Source organism: Salvelinus alpinus, chromosome 15 (assembly GCF_045679555.1).
Source record: "Salvelinus alpinus chromosome 15, SLU_Salpinus.1, whole genome shotgun sequence".
In the NCBI taxonomy this organism is placed as follows: Eukaryota; Metazoa; Chordata; class Actinopteri; order Salmoniformes; family Salmonidae; genus Salvelinus; species Salvelinus alpinus.
This window is the reverse complement of record NC_092100.1, coordinates 1118714-1141305: the sequence shown is the minus strand read 5'-3', so window position 1 is coordinate 1141305 and position 22592 is coordinate 1118714. Positions and strand designations below refer to the sequence as shown.

Below are 22592 nucleotides of genomic sequence, written 5' to 3'. Positions count from 1 at the left end.
CCACAAAATGTGGACCAATTTTGTCCAACTTGGCAAATCTTCCCCACCATTTATTTGGTTCTTGGCACTGATCGTATGGTTCTTGTTAGTGCCTCTAAGGCTGTGGTAACATTTTCCCTTTCTACCCCTCCCTCTCTGAGAGAGTCCTGGCCTCTAGAAGCCATCTCAGTTATCATTCACTCGGCATCACCCCCCCAACGGCGTTAAGTAGTAACAGTTTAGGCTATTAATAATTTGGTCACTTCTTCGTATACTTTTGGTGACGAATTACACTGTCGTGTTTATCACTTCACCTAATCTGTTCCAATAGGGCTTGGGCTTTTATATGAGGTTTATATAAGGGTTATAGAATTTTATAGCCGAAAGACCTGGTTGCTTTATCTGTGTGTGTGTGTGTGTGTGTGTGTGTGTGTGTGTGTGTGTTGATTTTAGCTGGGTCATTGTGGTGAACTGTTCACATGAGGCTTTGGCAGAGCTTCTGATTGACATAATGCCAGTATGTGTACTGCAGTGGATTCACTGTGGGCTAAAGGTAAGATACTGTTATATCAGGCCTTGAACCTGTCCTGGTCTCTCTACGGGGTCAGAGTGGATATCTTTAACCTGTCCTGATCTCTCTACAGGGTCAGAGTGGATATCTTTAACCTGTCCTGACCTCTCTACGGGGTCAGAGTGGATATCTTTAACCTGTCCTGACCTCTCTACGGGGTCAGAGTGGATATCTTTAACCTGTCCTGGTCTCTCTACGGGGTCAGAGTGGATATCTTTAACCTGTCCTGACCTCTCTACAGGGTCAGAGTGGATATCTTGAACCTGTCCTGGTCTCTCTACAGGGTCAGAGTGGATATCTTTAACCTGTCCTGGTCTCTCTACAGGGTCAGAGTGGATATCTTTAACCTGTCCTGACCTCTCTACAGGGTCAGAGTGGATATCTTTAACCTGTCCTGACCTCTCTACGGGGTCAGAGTGGATATCTTTAACCTGTCCTGGTCTCTCTACGGGGTCAGAGTGGATATCTTTAACCTGTCCTGGTCTCTCTACGGGGTCAGAGTGGATATCTTTAACCTGTCCTGACCTCTCTACGGGGTCAGAGTGGATATCTTTAACCTGTCCTGGTCTCTCTACAGGGTCAGAGTGGATATCTTTAACCTGTCCTGACCTCTCTACGGGGTCAGAGTGGATATCTTTAACCTGTCCTGGTCTCTCTACGGGGTCAGAGTGGATATCTTTAACCTGTCCTGGTCTCTCTACGGGGTCAGAGTGGATATCTTTAACCTGTCCTGACCTCTCTACGGGGTCAGAGTGGATATCTTTAACCTGTCCTGGTCTCTCTACAGGGTCAGAGTGGATATATTTAACCTGTCCTGGTCTCTCTACAGGGTCGGAGTGGACCCAGATCAAGACCTGCAACAATGTGGAGATAACTTCCTGCTCTTTCAAGGGGTGAGTCTATGGTTCTGTCCTCAATGGAACCCTATTCCCTATATAGTGCACTACTTTAGACCAGAGCCCTATTCCCTATATAGTGCACTACTTTAGACCAGAGCCCTATTCCCTATTTAGTGCACTACTTTAGACCAGGGCCCTATGGAACCCTATTCCCTATTTAGTGCACGACTTTAGACCAGGGCCCATCTGTTTATCTCTGTGTGTCCCATTGTCCCCTCTACTGACTACAGTACTCTAGATCAGGGGTTCCAAACCTTTTGAATCGGGGGGGGGGGGGTGCATGACGCCATCTGTTCCCTCTGGTTGGTGGAATTGTTTTTGCAGTTTTAAAACTTATTTCCCGCAATTCTACACATTTTGTCATTGTGATGCAAAGAATAATTTGCAGTTTTAAAGCACATTGTCTTGGAATTCTGTAAGTTTTTGCCGTGTCTAATGTGTATTCATGTGATATTTGAGTGACAAGAAAAATACAATAGTATCTATGTGCTAGAAAACCTAACTGATCTGTAGGCGGGTTGATCTGGACATTTCTGACAAGTTATAAATATCTCTCTCTGAGGAACTGGTGATGAGTCATCTTGTGCTTTCTGCTATTACAACGCTCAAGAGGAAGTTTACAGCCGGACTTCCCCGCAGTTTGGGAACCACTGGGCTAGTCTCTACCCTGTCCTCCACTGGAGAGAGATATAAACTGTTCTGGCATCAGGGGGAAAGAGACTCTTCTACCCTGTCCTCCACTGGAGAGAGATATAAACTGTTCTGGCATCAGGGGAAAGAGACTCCTCTACCCTGTCCTCCACTGGAGAGAGATATAAACTGTTCTGGCATCAGGGGGAAAGAGACTCTTCTACCCTGTCCTCCACTGGAGAGAGATATAAACTGTTCTGGCATCAGGGGAAAGAGACTCTTCTACTGGCTGTCGAATGTTGTGGTTGGTTCAGGGTTCATGGCCTATCAGGGTAAGACTGAAACAGTCTATGTTGTTTCCTGTGTGGCTCTTTGAACAGGAGCGCCTCCGACTCTAAAACTACAACACTAAGGGGCTGATCGTGGACTACAGGAGAAGGAGGGCCGAACAGGCCCCCATAACGGATGTTAAATGGGGGCCAAGTTCCTTTCCACATCACCAACAAACTGTCATGGTCCAAACACACCAAGACAGTCGTGAAGAGGGCACGACAACACCTTTCCCCCTCAGGAGACTGGAAAGATTTGGCATGGGTCCCCAGATCCTCAAAAAGTTCTACAGCTGCACCATTGAGAGCATCTTGACTGGTTGCATCACCGCCTGGTATGGCAACTGCTCAGCATCCGACCGTAAGGCGCTACAGAGGGTAGTGGGTACGGCCCTGTACATCACTGGGGCCAAGCTTCCTGCCATCCAGGACCGATATACTAGGCAGTGTCAGAGGAAGGGCCAAAAATTGTCAAAGGACTCCAGTCACCCATAGACTGTTCTCTCTGCTACCGCACGGCAAGCGGTACCGAAACACAAGGTCCAAAAGGAACAGCTTCTATCCCCAAGCCATAAGACTGCTGAACAGTTCATCAAATTAACTGCATTATTGGTTACAGGCTTGTAAGTAGGCATTTCACTGTAAGGTCTACTACACCTGTTGTATTCAGCATTTCACTGTGAGGTCTACTACACCTGTTGTATTCAGCATTTCACTGTGAGGTCTACTACACCTGTTGTATTCAGCATTTCACTGTGAGGTCTACTACACCTGTTGTATTCAGCATTTCACTGTAAGGTCTACTACACCTGTTGTATTCAGCATTTCACTGTGAGGTCTACTACACCTGTTGTATTCAGCATTTCACTGTGAGGTCTACTACACCTGTTGTATTCAGCATTTCACTGTGAGGTCTACACCTGTTGTATTCAGCATTTCACTGTGAGGTCTACTACACCTGTTGTATTCAGCATTTCACTGTAAGGTCTACTACACCTGTTGTATTCAGCATTTCACTGTGAGGTCTACTACACCTGTTGTACTCAGCATTTCACTGTGAGGTCTACTACACCTGTTGTATTCAGCATTTCACTGTAAGGTCTACTACACCTGTTGTATTCAGCATTTCACTGTAAGGTCTACTACACCTGTTGTATTCAGCATTTCACTGTGAGGTCTACTACACCTGTTGTATTCAGCATTTCACTGTGAGGTCTACTACACCTGTTGTATTCAGCATTTCACTGTGAGGTCTACTACACCTGTTGTATTCAGCATTTCACTGTAAGGTCTACTACACCTGTTGTATTCAGCATTTCACTGTGAGGTCTACTACACCTGTTGTATTCAGCATTTCACTGTAAGGTCTACTACACCTGTTGTATTCAGCATTTCACTGTGAGGTCTACTACACCTGTTGTATTCAGCATTTCACTGTGAGGTCTACTACACCTGTTGTATTCAGCATTTCACTGTGAGGTCTACTACACCTGTTGTATTCAGCATTTCACTGTGAGGTCTACTACACCTGTTGTATTCAGCATTTCACTGTGAGGTCTACTACACCTGTTGTATTCAGCATTTCACTGTGAGGTCTACTACACCTGTTGTATTCAGCATTTCACTGTGAGGTCTACTACACCTGTTGTATTCAGCATTTCACTGTAAGGTCTACTACACCTGTTGTATTCAGCATTTCACTGTGAGGTCTACTACACCTGTTGTATTCAGCATTTCACTGTGAGGTCTACTACACCTGTTGTATTCAGCATTTCACTGTGAGGTCTACTACACCTGTTGTATTCAGCATTTCACTGTGAGGTCTACACCTGTTGTATTCAGCATTTCACTGTGAGGTCTACTACACCTGTTGTATTCAGCATTTCACTATGAGGTCTACTACACCTGTTGTATTCAGCATTTCACTATGAGGTCTACTACACCTGTTGTATTCAGCATTTCACTGTGAGGTCTACTACACCTGTTGTATTCAGCAGTTCACTGTGAGGTCTACTACACCTGTTGTATTCAGCATTTCACTGTGAGGTCTACTACACCTGTTGTATTCGGGACATGTGACTAAAAACATTTGAATTGATTTGATACAACTGACTCTATACAGTGTCTTCCGACGGTATTCATACCCCTTGAGTTATTCAACATTTTGTTGTGTCACAGCCTGAATTCAAAATGGATGAAATAAACACACATTTCTCACCCATCTACACACCACATAATAAAGTGAAAACGTTTTTTGAAATGTTAGATTTTTGGGGGGAAATTAAGTACAGAAATATCTAATTGATGTAAGTATTCGGTCAGTACATGTTAGAATCACCTTTGACAGCTGTGAGTGTTTCTGGGTAATTCTCTAAGAGCTTTGCACACCTGGATTGTACAATATTTGCCCATTATTCTTTTCTAAATTCATCAAGATCTGTCAAATTGGTTGTTGATCATTGCTAGAAAACCATTTTCAAGTCTTGCCATAGATTTTCAAGTGGGTTTAAGGCAAAACTCAAGACACTCAGCAACATTCACAGTCTTCTTGGTAAGCAACTCCAGTGTAGATTTGGCCTTGTGTTTTAGGTTATTGTCCTGCTGAAAGGGGAATTCCTCTCCCAGTGTCTGGTGGAAGCAGACAACCAGGTTTTCCTCTAGGATTCTTCCTGTGCTTAGCTCTATTCCTTTTCTTTTTTATCCTGATAAACTCCCCAGTCCCAGTCCTTAAAGATTACAAGTATACCCATAACATGATGCAGCCACTACTGTGCTTGAAAATATGGAGAGAGTGGTACTCAGTAATGTGTTGTGTTGGATTTGCCCCAAACATAACACTTTGTATTCAGGACATGTGAATTGCCACAAAATGTATTTCCATGTGAAAATGTTATGGGATTTGCTCCATAGTTTTTTTTGCTCAAATAGCCTATTGGCTACTGTCTACAACTGTAAGGGTACAGCCTATTGGCTACTGTCTAAAACTGTAAGGGTAAAGCCTATTGGCTACTGTCTAAAACTGTAAGGGTAAAGCCTATTGGCTACTGTCTAAAACTGTAAGGTGTACAGGGTTGTCTACCCCTGGTGTATAGGGTCCAGGAACAGGGTTGTCTACCCCTGGTGTATAGGGTCCAGGAACAGGGTTGTCCTGGTGTGTAGGGTCCAGGAACAGGGTTGTCTACCCCTGGTGTATAGGGTCCAGGAACAGGGTTGTCTACCCCTGGTGTATAGGGTCCAGGAACAGGGTTGTCTACCCCTGGTGTATAGGGTCCAGGAACAGGGTTGTCTACCCCTGGTGTATAGGGTCCAGGAACAGGGTTGTCTACCCCTGGTGTATAGGGTCCAGGAACAGGGTTCTCTACCCCTGGTGTATAGGGTCCAGGAACAGGGTTCTCTACCCCTGGTGTATAGGGTCCAGGAACAGGGTTCTCTACCCCTGGTGTATAGGGTCCAGGAACAGGGTTGTCTACCCCTGGTGTATAGGGTCCAGGAACAGGGTTGTCTACCCCTGGTGTATAGGGTCCAGGAACAGGGTTGTCTACCCCTGGTGTATAGGGTCCAGGAACAGGGTTCTCTACCCCTGGTGTATAGGGTCCAGGAACAGGGTTGTCTATCCCTGGTGTATAGGGTCCAGGAACAGGGTTGTCTACCCCTGGTGTATAGGGTCCAGGAACAGGGTTGTCTACCCCTGGTGTATAGGGTCCCGGAACAGGGTTGTCTACCCCTGGTGTATAGGGTCCAGGAACAGGGTTGTCTACCCCTGGTGTATAGGGTCCAGGAACAGGGTTCTCTACCCCTGGTGTATAGGGTCCAGGAACAGGGTTGTCTACCCCTGGTGTATAGGGTCCAGGAACAGGGTTGTCTACCCCTGGTGTATAGGGTCCAGTAACAGGGTTGTCTACCCCTGGTGTATAGGGTCCAGGAACAGGGTTGTCTCTGTCTCCACTTTACCAGCCTGCCAATAGACTGACCCCTCCCATTCTCTCCTGTTCAATGTGTCCCGTCCTCTGCTAAGTGGTTTTCCACGACGGAAAGAGGGGTGTGAATACTGGGTGGTGTCAACATTGTCATGGATTCAGGAACACTGATGATCTATCCAACACTCAAGTGCAGGGGTTTTCAACTCTGACCCTACGAGGTCCAGAGCCTGCTGGTTTTCTGTTCTTCCTGATAAGTAATTGCACCCACTAAATCAGTCCCCGATTTAGAGGGGAAGAATGAAAAAACGCAGTGGAACTGGCTTTGAGTTCCAGAGTTGAATTTGAGTGTCCTAGTTGATCCACATGATGGTCATTGAAGGTGTGAACATGATGGATGTTGTGTAAATGTCTCTCTGTAGGACGGGACCACGCCAGAAGTCAGTAAGACCAAGCAGGAGAGTGCCTGGCTCTTCAGGCTGTGGTACACCTTCGATCACAAGTATCCTTTTAATATGTCGTTTCACCGAGACACCCAGAGAACTACACTTATTGGTTGATCTCAACTTTCGGACCTTTCCACTATGCTGATTTGGAGGGAATTCTGTGGCTGTGCAGAGGTACTTGAGGGACAGATGCTGAAATGAACAATCTCAGGTGAAAGTGTTTTCCATTCCTACCTCTTTCCCTCCCTCACTCCTCTCACTCCCTTAATCCTCATTCCCTTCCTCACTCTCACTCCCTTAATCCTCATTCCCTCCCTCACTCACTCCCTTAATCCTCATTTCCTTCCTCACTCTCACTCCCTTAATCCTCATTCCCTCCCTCTCACTCTCCCCCTCTGTCCTCACTCCCTTTCCCTCTCTCACTCCCTTCCTCCCCTCCCTCTCTCCCTCCCCTCCCTCCCTCCCTCTCTCACTCCCTTCCTCCCCTCCCTCTCTCCTCCCTCTCTCACTCCCTTCCTCCCCTCCCTCTCTCCTCCCCTCCCTCTCTCACTCCCTCTCCCTCCCATCCTTCTCATCCCTCCCTTCCTCCCCTCCCTCTCTCACTCCCTTTGTCTTCTCTCCCTCCCTCCCCCTCTCACTTTATAAAAATGTTTTCCTTGTCTATTTTTTACTTAACACGTATTTTTCTTAACTGCATTGTTGGTTAAGTGCTTGTAAGTAAGTATTTCACTGTAAGGTCTACTACACCTGCTGTAAAATTTGATTTGACTTCCTTTATCCTCTCTGTCGCACTCTCTTTGTCTTCAGAGTTTTACGGCTGCTGTAAACCCCTATGTCCCTGGATAGGAGACCCGTGGGCTGTGCTAGCCACTATACCCTTCAATACCCACTGAGACGGGCTAGCTGGGTAGCCTTCAATACCCACTGAGACGGGCTAGCTGGGTACCCTTCAATACCCACTGAGACGGGCTAGCTGGGTAGCCTTCAATACCCACTGAGACGGGCTAGCTGGGTAGCCTTCAATACCCACTGAGACGGGCTAGCTGGGTACCCTTCAATACCCACTGAGACGGGCTAGCTGGGTACCCTTCAATACCCACTGAGACGGGCTAGCTGGGTAGCCTTCAATACCCACTGAGACGGGCTAGCTGGGTAGCCTTCAATACCCACTGAGACGGGCTAGCTGGGTAGCCTTCAATACCCACTGAGACGGGCTAGCTGGGTAGCCTTCAATACCCACTGAGACGAGCTAGCTGGGTACCCTTCAATACCCACTGAGACGGGCTAGCTGGGTACCCTTCAATACCCACTGAGACGGGCTAGCTGGGTACCCTTCAATACCCACTGAGACGGGCTAGCTGGGTACCCTTCAATACCCACTGAGACGGGCTAGCTGGGTACCCTTCAATACCCACTGAGACGGGCTAGCTGGGTACCCTTCAATACCCACTGAGACGGGCTAGCTGGGTACCCTTCAATACCCACTGAGACGGGCTAGCTGGGTACCCTTCAATACCCACTGAGACGGGCTAGCTGGGTACCCTTCAATACCCACTGAGACGGGCTAGCTGGGTACCCTTCAATACCCACTGAGACGGGCTATAGTTAGATACCCTTCCGTAGCTAGATACTAACCGATACCCTTAATTAAATACCCAGGCAGAATACTCCTCTCTACTCTACTACCCACACTGGGACAAGGTGTTTCCTTCTGTTAGAACAGAGTGGGTTTGTTCTCTTTCTTCCTCTTCCACCCCTCCTCCTCTCCTGCTCCCTCCTCCTCTCCTCCTCCCTCCTCCTCTCCTGCTCCCTCCTCCTCTCCTCCTCCCTCCTCCTCCCCTCCTCCCTCCTCCTCCCCTCCTCCCTCCTCCTCCTCTCCTGCTCCCTCCTCTCCTGCTCCCTCCTCCTCTCCTGCTCCCTCCTCTCCTGCTCCCTCCTCTTCTGCTCCCTCCTCTCCTGCTCCCTACTCCTCTTCTGCTCCCTCCTGCTCCCTCCTCCTCCCCTGCTCCCTCCTGCTCCCTCCTCCTCTCCTCATCCCTCCTCCTCCCCTGCTCCCTCCTCCTCCCCTGCTCCCTGCTCCATCCTCCTCTCCTGCTCCCTCCTCCTCCTCTCCTGCTCCCTCCTCTCCTGCTCCTCCTCCCCTGCTCCCTCCTGCTCCCTCCTCCTCTCCTGCTCCCTCCTCCTCTCCTGCTCCCTCCTCCCCTGCTCACTCCTGCTCCCTCCTCCTCCCCTGCTTCCTCCTCCTCCCCTCTAACCCAGTGGTTTAGTAGAAGGCCTTGCCTACACAGCAACACACTCAGTCCTCGTTATGCTGACTACTATCAATTTGTCTGACATGTCAACATGAAAACTGACATCCCACTAGACTTTTACACCTTCTCAGATGAATCTCGAGCTATTCCAGAAATCACTGTGTTAGAGTTCCTTGGGTAATATTAGTATGGAAAGGTCTTTGTCTTCCTTAAGGGTATGCCAGCTACCTGAAGCCCATGTTGACCCACAGCGGTCCTCCTCTCACCACTACCCTGCCATCCTGCTGTGGTGCCCTGGCACGATGCTTCACCAGCCCTCAGGCCTACGAGGTGAGTACCGGACACTGCACACAGTGTATACAATCACATTCACAGACGCACCACGGCCACAAAAAATAATCCACAAATGCATGTACAGTGTACCCCACCTACTCTCATAATATTTACATTTGTTATGGAAAGATGAAATGCAGTTAGTTAACCAGCTCAGTGTGCAGGACAGCAGGCTAGCAGGTTGTCGTCCTACTGACGGGTTGTCGTCCGACTGACGGGTTGTCGTCCTACTGACGGGTTGTCGTCCGACTGACGTGTTGTTGTCCTACTGTCTGGTTGTCGTCCTACTGACGGGTTGTCGTCCTACTGTCTGGTTGTCGTCCTACTGTCTGGTTGTCGTTCTACTGACGTGTTGTCGTCCTGCTGTCTGGTTGTCGTCCTACTGACGGGTTGTCGTCCTACTGACGGGTTGTCGGTCCTACTGACGGGTTGTCGGTCCTACTGACGGGTTGTCGGTCCTACTGACGTGTTGTCGTCCTACTGACGGGTTGTCGGTCCTACTGACGGGTTGTCGTTCTACTGTCTGGTTGTCGTTCTACTGTCTGGTTGTCGTCCTGCTGTCTGGTTGTCGTCCTACTGACGGGTTGTCGGTCCTACTGACGGGTTGTCGGTCCTACTGTCTGGTTGTCGTTCTACTGTCTGGTTGTCGTTCTACTGTCTGGTTGTCGTCCTACTGACTGGTTGTCGTCCTGCTGTCTGGTTGTCGTTCTACTGTCTGGTTGTCGTCCTACTGACTGGTTGTCGTCCTGCTGTCTGGTTGTCGTTCTACTGTCTGGTTGTCGTCCTACTGTCTGGTTGTCGTCCTGCTGTCTGGTTGTCGTTCTACTGTCTGGTTGTCGTCCTGTTGTCTGGTTGTCGTTCTACTGTCTGGTTGTCGTCCTGCTGTCTGGTTTCCGGCGCCGGAAAGAGATGGCTGCCTCGCTTCGTGTCCCTTGGAAAATATGCAGTATTTTGTTTTTTTACGTGTTATTTCTTACATCGGTACCCCGGGTAATCTTAGGTTTCATTACATACAGTCGGGAGGAACTACTGAATATACGATTAACGTCAACTCATCATCGTTCCTACCAGGAATATGACTTTCCCGAAACGGATCCAGTGTCTTGCCTTCCACACAATACAATGGATCTGATCCCAGCCGGCGACCCTGTGCGACGCCGAAAAAGGGGAAAACGTGGCGGTCTCGTGGTCAGGCTTCGGAGACGGGCACATCGCGCTCCACTCCCTAGCATACTACTCGCCAATGTCCAGTCTCTTGACAATAAGGTTGATGAAATCCGAGCACGGGTAGCATTCCAGAGAGACATCAGGGATTGCAACGTGCTCTGCTTCACGGAAACATGGCTAACTCAAGGGACGCTAACGGAGTCGGTGCAGCCAGCTGGTTTCTCCATGCATCGCGCCGACAGAAACAAACATCTTTCCGGTAAGAAGAGGGGCGGGGGGGTATGCCTTATGATTAACGAGAAGTGGTGTGATCATCATAACAACACACAAGAACTCAAGTCGTTCTGTTCACCTGATCTAGAACTCCTCACAATCAAATGTCGACCGCATTATCTACCAAGGGAATTCTCGTCAATCATAATCACAGCCGTATACATTCCCCCACAAGCAGACACGTCGATGGCCCTGAACGAACTTTATCTGACTCTTTGTAAACTGGAAACCACACACCCTGAGGCTGCATTCATCGTAGCTGGGGATTTTAACAAGGCTAATCTAAAAACAAAACTCCCTAAATTCTATCAGCATATCGATTGTGCTACCAGGGCTGGAAAAACACTAGACCATTGTTACACTAATTTCCGCGACGCTTATAAGGCCCTCCCCCGCCCCCCTTTCGGAAAAGCTGACCACGACTCCATTTTGTTGATTCCAGCCTACAAACAAAAACTCAAACAACAAGCTCCCGCGCTCAGGTCTGTTCAACGCTGGTCCGAACAATCTGAATCCACGCTTCAAGACTGCTTCGATCACGCAGATTGGAATATGTTCCGCATCGCGTCCAACAACAATATTGACGAATATGCTGATTCGGTGAGCGAGTTCATTAGGAAGTGCATTGACGATGTCGTACCCACAGCAACGATAAAAACATTCCCAAACCAGAAACCGTGGATTGACGGCAGCATTCGCGTGAAACTGAAAGCGCGAACCACTGCTTTTAACCAGGGCAAGGTGACCGGAAGCATGACCGAATACAAACAGTGTAGCTATTCTCTCCGCAAGGCAATCAAACAGGCCAAGTCTCAGTACAGAGACAAAATCGAGTCGAAATTCAACAGCTCAGACACAAGAGGTATGTGGCAGGGTCTACAGTCAATCACGGATTACAAAAAGAAAACCAGCCCCGTCGAGGACCAGGATGTCTTGCTCCCAGACAGGCTAAACAACTTTTTTGCCCGCTTTGAGGACAATACAGTGCCACTGACACGGCCCCCTACCAAAACCTGCGGGCTCTCCTTCACTGCAGCCGAGGTGAGTAAAACATTTAAACGTGTTAACCCTCGCAAGGCTGCAGGCCCAGACGGCATTCCCAGCCGCGTCCTCAGAGCATGCGCAGACCAGCTGGCTGGTGTGTTTACGGACATATTCAATCAATCCTTATCCCAGTCTGCTGTTCCCACATGCTTCAAGAGGGCCACCATTGTTCCTGTTCCCAAGAAAGCTAAGGTAACTGAGCTAAACGACTACCGCCCCGTAGCACTCACTTCCGTCATCATGAAGTGCTTTGAGAGACTAGTCAAGGACCATATCACCTCCACCCTACCGGACACCCTAGACCCACTCCAATTTGCTTACCGACCCAATAGGTCCACAGACGACGCAATCGCAACCACACTGCACACTGCCCTAACCCATCTGGACAAGAGGAATACCCATGTGAGAATGCTGTTCATCGATTACAGCTCAGCATTTAACACCATAGTACCCTCCAAACTCGTCATCAAGCTCGAGACCCTGGGTCTCGACCCCGCCCTGTGCAACTGGGTCCTGGACTTCCTGACGGGCCGCCCCCAGGTGGTGAGGGTAGGTAACAACATCTCCACCCCGCTGATCCTCAACACTGGGGCCCCACAAGGGTGCGTTCTGAGCCCTCTCCTGTACTCCCTGTCCACCCACGACTGCGTGGCCATGCACGCCTCCAACTCAATCATCAAGTTTGCGGATGACACTACAGTGGTAGGCTTGATCACCAACAACGACGAGACGGCCTACAGGGAGGAGGTGAGGGCCCTCGGAGTGTGGTGTCAGGAAAATAACCTCATACTCAACGTCAACAAAACAAAGGAGATGATTGTGGACTTCAGGAAACAGCAGAGGGAGCACCCCCCTATCCACATCGACGGGTCAGTAGTGGAGAAGGTGGAAAGTTTTAAGTTCCTCGGTGTACACATCACGGACAAACTGAACTGGTCCACCCACACAGACAGCGTTGTGAAGAAGGCGCAGCAGCGCCTCTTCAACCTCAGGAGGCTGAAGAAATTCGGCTTGTCACCAAAAGCACTCACAAACTTCTACAGATGCACAATCGAGAGCATCCTGTCGGGCTGTATCACCGCCTGGTACGGCAACTGCTCCGCCCACAACCGTAAGGCTCTCCAGAGGGTAGTGAGGTCTGCAGAACGCATCACCAGGGGCAAACTACCTGCCCTCCAGGACACCTACACCACCCGATGTCACAGGAAGGCCATAAAGATCATCAAGGACAACAACCACCCAAGCCACTGCCTGTTCACCCCGCTATCATCCAGAAGGCGAGGTCAGTACAGGTGCATCAAAGCAGGGACCGAGAGACTGAAAAACAGCTTCTATCTCAAGGCCATCAGACTGTTAAACAGCCACCACTAACATTTAGCGGCCGCTGCCAACATACTGACTCAACTCCAGCCACTTTAAAAATGGGAATTGATGGAAATTATGTAAAAATGTACCACTAGCCACTTTAAGCAATGCCACTTAATACAATGTTTACATACCCTACATTACCCATCTCATATGTATATATACTGTACTCTATATCATCTACTGCATCTTGCCATCTTTATGCAATACATGTACCACTAGCCACTTTAAACTATGCCACTTTATGTTTACATACCCTACAGTACTCATCTCATATGTATATACCGTACTCTATACCATCTACTGCATCTGCCATGCCGTTCTGTACCACCACTCATCCATATATCTTTATGTACATATTCTTTATCCCTTACACTTGTGTGTGTGTGTAAGGTAGTAGTGTGGAATTGTTAGGTTAGATTACTGTTGGTTATTACTGCATTGTCGGAACTAGAAGCACAAGCATTTCGCTACACTCGCATTAACATCTGCTAACCATGTGTATGTGACTAATAAAATTTGATTTGATTTGATTTGATTTGTCGTCCTGTTGTCTGGTTGTCGTTCTACTGTCTGGTTGTCGTCCTGCTGTCTGGTTGTCGTTCTACTGTCTGGTTGTCGTCCTACTGTCTGGTTGTCGTTCTACTGTCTGGTTGTCGTCCTGCTGTCTGGTTGTCGTCCTACTGTCTGGTTGTCGTTCTACTGTCTGGTTGTCGTTCTGCTGTCTGGTTGTCGTTCTACTGTCTGGTTGTCGTCCTGCTGTCTGGTTGTCGTTCTACTGTCTGGTTGTCGTCCTGCTGTCTGGTTGTCGTCCTGCTGTCTGGTTGTCGTTCTACTGTCTGGTTGTCGTTCTACTGTCTGGTTGTCGTCCTGCTGTCTGGTTGTCGTTCTACTGTCTGGTTGTCGTTCTACTGTCTGGTTGTCGTTCTACTGTCTGGTTGTCGTCCTACTGTCTGGTTGTCGTTCTACTGTCTGGTTGTCGTCCTACTGTCTGGTTGTCGTTCTACTGTCTGGTTGTCGTCCTACTGTCTGGTTGTCGTCCTACTGTCTGGTTGTCGTTCTACTGTCTGGTTGTCGTTCTACTGTCTGGTTGTCGTCCTGCTGTCTGGTTGTCGTCCTGCTGTCTGGTTGTCGTCCTGCTGTCTGGTTGTCGTCCTGCTGTCTGGTTGTCGTCCTACTGTCTGGTTGTCGTCCTACTGTCTGGTTGTCGTCCTGCTGTCTGGTTGTCGTCCTACTGTCTGGTTGTCGTCCCACTGTCTGGTTGTCGTCCTGCTGTCTGGTTGTCGTTCTACTGTCGGGTTGTCGTCCTACTGTCTGGTTGTCGTTCTACTGTCTGGTTGTCGTCCTACTGACGGGTTGTCGTCCTGCTGTCTGGTTGTCGTCCTGCTGTCTGGTTGTCGTCCTGTTGTCTGGTTGTCGTCCTGCTGTCTGGTTGTCGTTCTACTGTCTGGTTGTCGTCCTGCTGTCTGGTTGTCGTCCTGCTGTCTGGTTGTCGTCCTGCTGTCTGGTTGTCGTTCTACTGTCTGGTTGTCGTCCTACTGTCTGGTTGTCGTTCTACTGTCTGGTTGTCGTCCTACTGACGGGTTGTCGTCCTGCTGTCTGGATGTCGTTCTACTGTCTGGTTGTCGTTCTACTGTCTGGTTGTCGTCCTACTGTCTGGTTGTCGTCCTGCTGTCTGGTTGTCGTTCTACTGTCGGGTTGTCGTTCTACTGTCTGGTTGTCGTCCTACTGACGGGTTGTCGTCCTGCTGTCTGGTTGTCGTTCTACTGTCTGGTTGTCGTTCTACTGTCTGGTTGTCGTCCTACTGTCTGGTTGTCGTCCTGCTGTCTGGTTGTCGTTCTACTGTCTGGTTGTCGTTCTACTGTCTGGTTGTCGTCCTACTGTCTGGTTGTCGTCCTGCTGTCTGGTTGTCGTTCTACTGTCTGGTTGTCGTCCTACTGTCTGGTTGTCGTCCTACTGTCTGGTTGTCGTCCTGCTGTCTGGTTGTCGTCCTGCTGTCTGGTTGTCGTCCTGCTGTCTGGTTGTCGTCCTGTTGTCTGGTTGTCGTCCTGCTGTCTGGTTGTCGTTCTACTGTCTGGTTGTCGTCCTGCTGTCTGGTTGTCGTCCTGCTGTCTGGTTGTCGTTCTACTGTCTGGTTGTCGTCCTACTGTCTGGTTGTCGTCCTACTGTCTGGTTGTCGTCCTACTGTCTGGTTGTCGTCCTGCTGTCTGGTTGTCGTCCTACTGTCTGGTTGTCGTTCTACTGTCTGGTTGTCGTCCTACTGTCTGGTTGTCGTCCTGCTGTCTGGTTGTCGTTCTACTGTCGGGTTGTCGTTCTACTGTCTGGTTGTCGTCCTACTGACGGGTTGTCGTCCTGCTGTCTGGTTGTCGTTCTACTGTCTGGTTGTCGTCCTACTGTCTGGTTGTCGTCCTACTGTCGGGTTGTCGTCCTGCTGTCTGGTTGTCGTTCTACTGTCTGGTTGTCGTCCTACTGTCTGGTTGTCGTTCTACTGTCTGGTTGTCGTCCTACTGTCTGGTTGTCGTCCTACTGTCTGGTTGTCGTCCTACTGTCGGGTTGTCGTCCTGCTGTCTGGTTGTCGTTCTACTGTCTGGTTGTCGTCCTACTGTCTGGTTGTCGTCCTACTGTCTGGTTGTCGTCCTGCTGTCTGGTTGTCGTCCTGCTGTCTGGTTGTCGTTCTACTGTCTGGTTGTCGTCCTACTGTCGGGTTATCGTCCTACTGACGGGTTGTCGTCCTACTGTCTGGTTGTCGTTCTACTGTCTGGTTGTCGTCCTGCTGTCTGGTTGTCGTTCTACTGTCTGGTTATCGTCCTACTGACGGGTTGTCGTCCTGCTGTCTGGTTGTCGTCCTGCTGTCTGGTTGTCGTCCTACTGTCTGGTTGTCGTCCTGCTGTCGGGTTGTCGTCCTACTGACGGGTTGTCGTCCTACTGACGGGTTGTCGGTCCTACTGACGGGTTGTCGGTCCTACTGACGGGTTGTCGGTCCTACTGACGGGTTGTCGGTCCTACTGTCTGGTTGTCGTCCTACTGTCGGGTTGTCGTTCTACTGTCTGGTTGTCGTCCTGCTGTCTGGTTGTCGTTCTACTGTCTGGTTGTCGTCCTGCTGTCTGGTTGTCGTCCTGCTGTCTGGTTGTCGTCCTGCTGTCTGGTTGTCGTCCTGCTGTCTGGTTGTCGTCCTGCTGTCTGGTTGTCGTTCTAATGTCGGGTTGTCGTCCTGCTGTCTGGTTGTCGTCCTGCTGTCTGGTTGTCGTCCTGCTGTCTGGTTGTCGTCCTGTTGTCTGGTTGTCGTTCTACTGTCTGGTTGTCGTTCTACTGTCTGGTTGTCGTTCTACTGTCTGGTTGTCGTTCTACTGTCTGGTTGTCGTCCTACTGTCTGGTTGTCGTCCTACTGTCTGGTTGTCGTCCTGCTGTCTGGTTGTCGTCCTGCTGTCTGGTTGTCGTCCTGCTGTCTGGTTGTCGTCCTACTGTCTGGTTGTCGTCCTGCTGTCTGGTTGTCGTCCTGCTGTCTGGTTGTCGTCCTGCTGTCTGGTTGTCGTCCTGCTGTCTGGTTGTCGTCCTGTTGTCTGGTTGTCGTTCTACTGTCTGGTTGTCGTCCTGTTGTCTGGTTGTCGTTCTACTGTCTGGTTGTCGTCCTGTTGTCTGGTTGTCGTTCTACTGTCTGGTTGTCGTCCTGCTGTCTGGTTGTCGTTCTACTGTCTGGTTGTCGTCCTGCTGTCTGGTTGTCGTTCTACTGTCTGGTTGTCGTTCTGCTGTCTGGTTGTCGTCCTACTGTCTGGTTGTCGTTCTACTGTCTGGTTGTCGTTCTACTGTCTGGTTGTCGTCCTGCTGTCTGGTTGTCGTCCTGCTGTCTGGTTGTCGTCCTGCTGTCGGGTTGTCGTCCTACTGTCGGGTTGTCGTTCTACTGTCTGGTTGTCGTCCTACTGTCTGGTTGTCGTCCTGCTGTCGGGTTGTCGTCCTGCTGTCGGGTTGTCGTTCTACTGTCGGGTTGTCGTTCTACTGTCTGGTTGTCGTCCTACTGTCTGGTTGTCGTCCTGCTGTCTGGTTGTCGTTCTACTGTCTGGTTGTCGTTCTACTGTCTGGTTGTCGTCCTGCTGTCTGGTTGTCGTTCTACTGTCAGGTTGTCGTCCTACTGTCTGGTTGTCGTTCTACTGTCTGGTTGTCGTCCTACTGTCTGGTTGTCGTCCTGCTGACGGGTTGTCGGTCCTACTGACGGGTTGTCGTCCTGCTGTCTGGTTGTCGTTCTGCTGTCTGGTTGTCGTCCTACTGACGGGTTGTCGGTTCTACTGACGGGTTGTCGGTCCTACTGTCGGGTTGTCGTCCTACTGACGGGTTGTCGTCCTACTGTCGGGTTGTCGTGCTACTGTCGGGTTGTCGTCCTACTGTCGGGTTGTCGTTCTACTGTCGGGTTGTCGTTCTACTGTCGGGTTGTCGTCCTACTAACGGGTTGTCGTCCTACTGACGTGTTGTCGTCCTACTGACGTGTTGTCGTCCTACTAACGGGTTGTCGTCCTACTGACGTGTTGTCGTCCTACTGGTGGGTAGTCGGTCCTACTGACGGGTAGTCGGTCCTACTGACGGGTTGTCGTCCTACTGACGGGTTGTCGTCCTACTGACGGGTTGTCGTCCTACTGACGGGTTATCGTCCTGCTGTCGGGTTGTCGTCCTACTCACGGGTTGTCGTCCTACTGACGGGTTGTCGTCCTACTGACGGGTTGTCGTCCGACTGACCTGTTGTCGTCCTACTGTCGGGTTGTCGTCCTACTGACGGGTTGTCGTCCTACTGTCGGGTTGTCGTCCTACTGACGGGTTGTCGTCCTACTGACGTGTTGTCGTCCTACTGACGGGTTGTCGTTCTACTGTCGGGTTGTCGTCCTACTGACGGGTTGTCGTCCTACTGACGGGTTGTCGTCCTACTGACGGGTTGTCGGTCCTACTGACGTGTTGTCGTCCTACTGACGGGTTGTCGTTCTACTGTCGGGTTGTCGGTCCTACTGACGGGTTGTCGGTCCTACTGACGGGTTGTCGTCCTACTGACGGGTTGTCGTCCTATTGACGGGTTGTCGGTCCTACTGACGGGTTGTCGGTCCTACTCACGGGTTGTCGGTCCTACTCACGGGTTGTCGTCCTACTGACGGGTTGTCGGTCCTACTGACGGGTTGTCGTCCGACTGACCTGTTGTCGTCCTACTGTCGGGTTGTCGTCCTACTGTCGGGTTGTCGTCCTACTGTCGGGTTGTCGTCCTACTGACGGGTTGTCGTCCTACTGACGGGTTGTCGTCCTACTGACGGGTTGTCGGTCTACTGTCGGGTTGTCGTCCTACTGTCGGGTTGTCGTCCGACTGTCGGGTTGTCGTCCTACTGTCGGGTTGTCGTCCTACTGTCGGGTTGTCGTCCTACTGACGGGTTGTCGTCCTACTGTCGGGTTGTCGTCCTGCTGTCTGGTTGTCGTCCTACTCACATGTTGTCGTCCTGCTGTCGGGTTGTCGTCCTACTGTCGGGTTGTCGTCCTACTGTCGGGTTGTCGTCCTACTGTCGGGTTGTCGTCCTACTGTCGGGTTGTCGTCCTACTGTCGGGTTGTCGTCCTGCTGTCGGGTTGTCGTCCTGCTGTCGGGTTGTCGTCCTGCTGTCGGGTTGTCGTCCTACTCACGGGTTGTCGTCCTACTGACGGGTTGTCGGTCCTACTGACGGGTTGTCGTCCGACTGACCTGTTGTCGTCCTACTGTCGGGTTGTCGTCCTACTGACGGGTTGTCGTCCTACTGTCGGGTTGTCGTCCTGCTGACGGGTTGTCGTCCTACTGACGGGTTGTCGTTCTACTGACGGGTTGTCGTTCTACTGTCGGGTTGTCGTCCTACTGTCGGGTTGTCGTCCGACTGACGGGTTGTCGTCCTACTGTCGGGTTGTCGTCCTACTGTCGGGTTGTCGTCCTACTGTCGGGTTGTCGTCCTGCTGTCGGGTTGTCGTCCTACTGTCGGGTTGTCGTCCTACTGACGGGTTGTCGTCCGACTGTCGGGTTGTCGTCCTACTGACGGGTTGTCGTCTTACTGACGGGTTGTCGTTCTACTGTCGGGTTGTCGTCCTACTGACGTGTTGTCGTCCTACTGACGGGTTGTCGTCCTACTGACGGGTTGTCGTCCTACTGACGGGTTGTCGGTCCTACTGACGTGTTGTCGTCCTACTGACGTGTTGTCGTCCTACTGACGGGTTGTCGGTCCTACTGACGGGTTGTCGGTCCTACTGACGGGTTGTCGGTCCTACTCACGGGTTGTCGTCCTACTGACGGGTTGTCGGTCCTACTGACGGGTTGTCGTCCGACTGACCTGTTGTCGTCCTACTGTCGGGTTGTCGTCCTACTGTCGGGTTGTCGTCCTACTGTCGGGTTGTCGTCATGCTGACGGGTTGTCGTCCTACTGACGGGTTGTCGTCCTACTGACGGGTTGTCGTTCTACTGTCGGGTTGTCGTCCTGCTGTCTGGTTGTCGTCCTGCTGTCTGGTTGTCGTCCTACTGTCGGGTTGTCGTCCTGCTGTCTGGTTGTCGTCCTGCTGTCTGGTTGTCGTCCTGCTGTCTGGTTGTCGTCCTGCTGTCTGGTTGTCGTCCTCCTGTCGGGTTGTCGTCCTGCTGTCTGGTTGTCGTCCTACTGTCTGGTTGTCGTCCTGCTGTCTGGTTGTCGTCCTACTGTCGGGTTGTCGTTCTACTGACGGGTTGTCGTCCTACTGACGGGTTGTCGTCCTACTGACTGGTTGTCGTTCTACTGACGGGTTGTCATCCGACTGTCGGGTTGTCGTCCTACTGACGGGTTGTCGTCCTACTGACGGGTTGTCATCCGACTGTCGGGTTGTCGTCCTACTGACGGGTTGTCGGTCCTACTGACGTGTTGTCGTCCTACTGACGGGTTGTCGTCCTACGGACGGGTTGTCGGTCCTACTGTCGGGTTGTCGTTCTACTGTCGGGTTGTCGTTCTACTGACGGGTTGTCGTTCTACTTTCGGGTTGTCGGTCCTACTGACGTGTTGTCGTTCTACTGACAGGTTGTCGTCCTACTGACGGGTTGTCGTTCTACTGACGGGTTGTCGTTCTACTGTCGGGTTGTCGTCCTACTGACGGGTTGTCGTCCTACTGACGGGTTGTCGGTCCTACTGACGTGTTGTCGGTCCTACTGACGTGTTGTCGTCCTACTGTCGGGTTATCGTTCTACTGACGGGTTGTCGGTCCTACTGACGTGTTGTCGTCCTACTGACGGGTTGTCGTTCTACTTACGGGTTTTTGGTTCTACCGATGGGTTGTCGGTCCTACTCACGGGTTGTCGTCCTACTGACGGGTTGTCGGTCCTACTGACGGGTTGTCGTCCGACTGACCTGTTGTCGTCCTACTGTCGGGTTGTCGTCCTACTGATGGGTTGTCTTCCTACTGTCGGGTTGTCGTCCTACTGACGGGTTGTCGTCCTACTGACGGGTTGTCGGTCTACTGTCGGGTTGTCGTCCTACTGTCGGGTTGTCGTCCTACTGTCGGGTTGTCGTCCTACTGACGGGTTGTCGTCCTACTGTCGGGTTGTCGTCCTGCTGTCTGGTTGTCGTCCTACTCACGTGTTGTCGTCCTGCTGTCGGGTTGTCGTCCTACTGTCGGGTTGTCGTCCTACTGTCGGGTTGTCGTCCTACTGTCGGGTTGTCGTCCTGCTGTCGGGTTTTCGTCCTGCTGTCGGGTTGTCGTCCTGCTGTCGGGTTGTCGTCCTACTCACGGGTTGTCGTCCTACTGACGGGTTGTCGGTCCTACTGACGGGTTGTCGTCCGACTGACCTGTTGTCGTCCTACTGTCGGGTTGTCGTCCTACTCACGGGTTGTCGTCCTACTGACGGGTTGTCGTCCTACTGTCGGGTTGTCGTCCTACTGACGGGTTGTCGTCCTACTGACGGGTTGTCGTCCTACTGTCGGGTTGTCGTCCTACTGTCGGGTTGTCGTCCTACTGTCGGGTTGTCGTCCTGCTGTCGGGTTGTCGTCCTACTGTCGGGTTGTCGTCCTACTGACGGGTTGTCGTCCGGCTGTCGGGTTGTCGTCCTACTGACGGGTTGTCGTCCTACTGACGGGTTGGCGGTCCTACTGACGGGTTGTCGTTCTACTGTCGGGTTGTCGTTCTACTGACGGGTTGTCGTCCTACTGACGGGTTGGCGGTCCTACTGACGGGTTGTCGTCCTGCTGTCGGGTTGTCTTCTGGTTGTCGTCCTACTGACGGGTTGTCGGTCCTACTGACGGGTTGTCGGTCCTACTGACGGGTTGTCGGTCCTACTGACGGGTTGCCGTCCTACTGACGGGTTGTCGTCCTGCTGTCTGGTTGTCGTCCTGCTGTCTGGTTGTCGTTCTACTGACGGGTTGTCGTCCTACTGACGGGTTGGCGGTCCTACTGACGGGTTGTCGTCCTGCTGTCGGGTTGTCGTCTGGTTGTCGTCCTACTGTCTGGTTGTCCTCCTACTGTCTGGTTGTCGTCCTGCTGTCTGGTTGTCGTCCTACTGTCGGGTTGTCGTTCTACTGACGGGTTGTCGTTCTACTGACGGGTTGTCGTCCTACTGACGGGTTGTCGTCCTACTGACGGGTTGTCGTCCTACTGACGGGTTGTCGTCCTACTGACGGGTTGTCGTCCTACTGTTGGGTTGTCGTCCTACTGACGGGTTGTCGGTCCTACTGACGGGTTGTCGGTCCTACTGACGGGTTGTCGTCCTGCTGTCTGGTTGTCGTCCTGCTGTCTGGTTGTCGTCCTGCTGTCTGGTTGTCGTCCTACTGTCGGGTTGTCGTCCTACTGTCGGGTTGTCGTCCTACTGACGGGTTGTCGTCCTACTGACGGGTTGTCGTCCTACTGACGGGTTGTCGTTCTACTGACGGGCTGTCGTCCTACTGACGGGTTGTCGGTCCTACTGACGGGTTGTCGTCCTACTGACGGGTTGTCGTCCTACTGACGGGTTGTCGGTCCTACTGACGGGTTGTCGTCCTGCTGTCTGGTTGTCGTCCTGCTGTCTGGTTGTCGTCCTACTGTCGGGTTGTCGTCCTGCTGTCTGGTTGTCGTCCTACTGTCTGGTTGTCGTCCTGCTGTCTGGTTGTCGTCCTGCTGTCTGGTTGTCGTCCTACTGACGGGTTGTCGTCCTACTGTCGGGTTGTCGTCCTGCTGTCTGGTTGTCGTCCTACTGTCGGGTTGTCGTTCTACTGACGGGTTGTCGTCCTACTGACGGGTTGTCGTCCTACTGACGGGTTGTCGTCCTACTCACGTGTTGTCGTCCTACTGTCGGGTTGTCGTCCTACTGTCGGGTTGTCGTCCTGCTGTCGGGTTGTCGTCCTGCTGTCGGGTTGTCGTCCTGCTGTCGGGTTGTCGTCCTACTCACGGGTTGTCGTCCTACTCACGGGTTGTCG

General features: G+C 51.4%; 1 protein-coding gene across 2 annotated transcripts in view; it reads left to right on the top strand.

Moving 5' to 3' along the window:
- Positions 1 to 22592, top strand: part of slc9a7 (solute carrier family 9 member 7) — a 111406-nt gene that overhangs the window by 60268 nt on the left and 28546 nt on the right. The window contains exons 13-15 of one of the 2 annotated variants that reach the window (XM_071342173.1): positions 1380 to 1443; positions 6748 to 6827; positions 9248 to 9353. In XM_071342173.1, coding sequence (XP_071198274.1) covers positions 1380 to 1443; positions 6748 to 6827; positions 9248 to 9353 — 250 coding nt within the window. Of the gene's footprint in view, positions 1 to 1379; positions 1444 to 2459; positions 3260 to 6747; positions 6828 to 9247; positions 9354 to 22592 lie in introns of those variants that run through there. The other variant, XM_071342174.1, reaches the window with a different exon arrangement.